Below are 552 nucleotides of genomic sequence, written 5' to 3' on the forward strand. Positions count from 1 at the left end.
AAAGACAGAAATGTTATTTATAATATATACACAGACGCAGGCTTGAAATTAACTTCAGGTTTTATGCATCCTACAGTAAAGAAAGTGGAAACAACTCGAGAATGGGTGGGGTAATGAGACCCCCAAGATAGAGGCTCTCCAACCAACGAAACATTTGTCAAAAGCGAAAGAAGAAACTGGCAGGAAGGCTCTCTCCATCATGAAGCTAGTCTGCCTCAGTCTCGCTCAGGAAACGCCACTGTTATTTTGGCTCATCTTTTGGTTTTTCAGCTGCCTTTTTCTGTTTCTGCTGCATAATCTCAGCATCCCTCTGCTTGCGGGCAGCGGCCGACATGCCATCGTCTGGCTTTTTCGACTTATCAGTACTCTTCTTCAGGTTCTTTTGCCTGGCAAGTTCACGCTGGTTTCCACGGGTCATCGCTGGCCGAGCTCCAAGCGCCTCGCTCCGACACACGCACCGAAACTCTGCTGGCTGCCTGGCGCTCCTGTGACGTCACCTCCGCACTAACGGCCGCACACCGAGCGAGCGGCGGTTACAGAGACACGGCTGCT

At 50.7% G+C, this 552-nt stretch overlaps 1 protein-coding gene across 1 annotated transcript; it reads right to left on the reverse strand.

Moving 5' to 3' along the window:
* Window positions 1-241: 241 nt before the first annotated feature.
* Window positions 242-418, reverse strand: LOC117798946 (small EDRK-rich factor 2-like). Its single transcript, XM_034651403.1, has one exon. It carries the CDS (start codon window positions 416-418, stop codon window positions 242-244), a length of 177 nt encoding a protein of 58 aa, XP_034507294.1.
* Window positions 419-552: the final 134 nt, after the last annotated feature.

This window comes from Ailuropoda melanoleuca, unplaced genomic scaffold (assembly GCF_002007445.2).
Source record: "Ailuropoda melanoleuca isolate Jingjing unplaced genomic scaffold, ASM200744v2 unplaced-scaffold38565, whole genome shotgun sequence".
NCBI classification, from domain to species: Eukaryota; Metazoa; Chordata; class Mammalia; order Carnivora; family Ursidae; genus Ailuropoda; species Ailuropoda melanoleuca.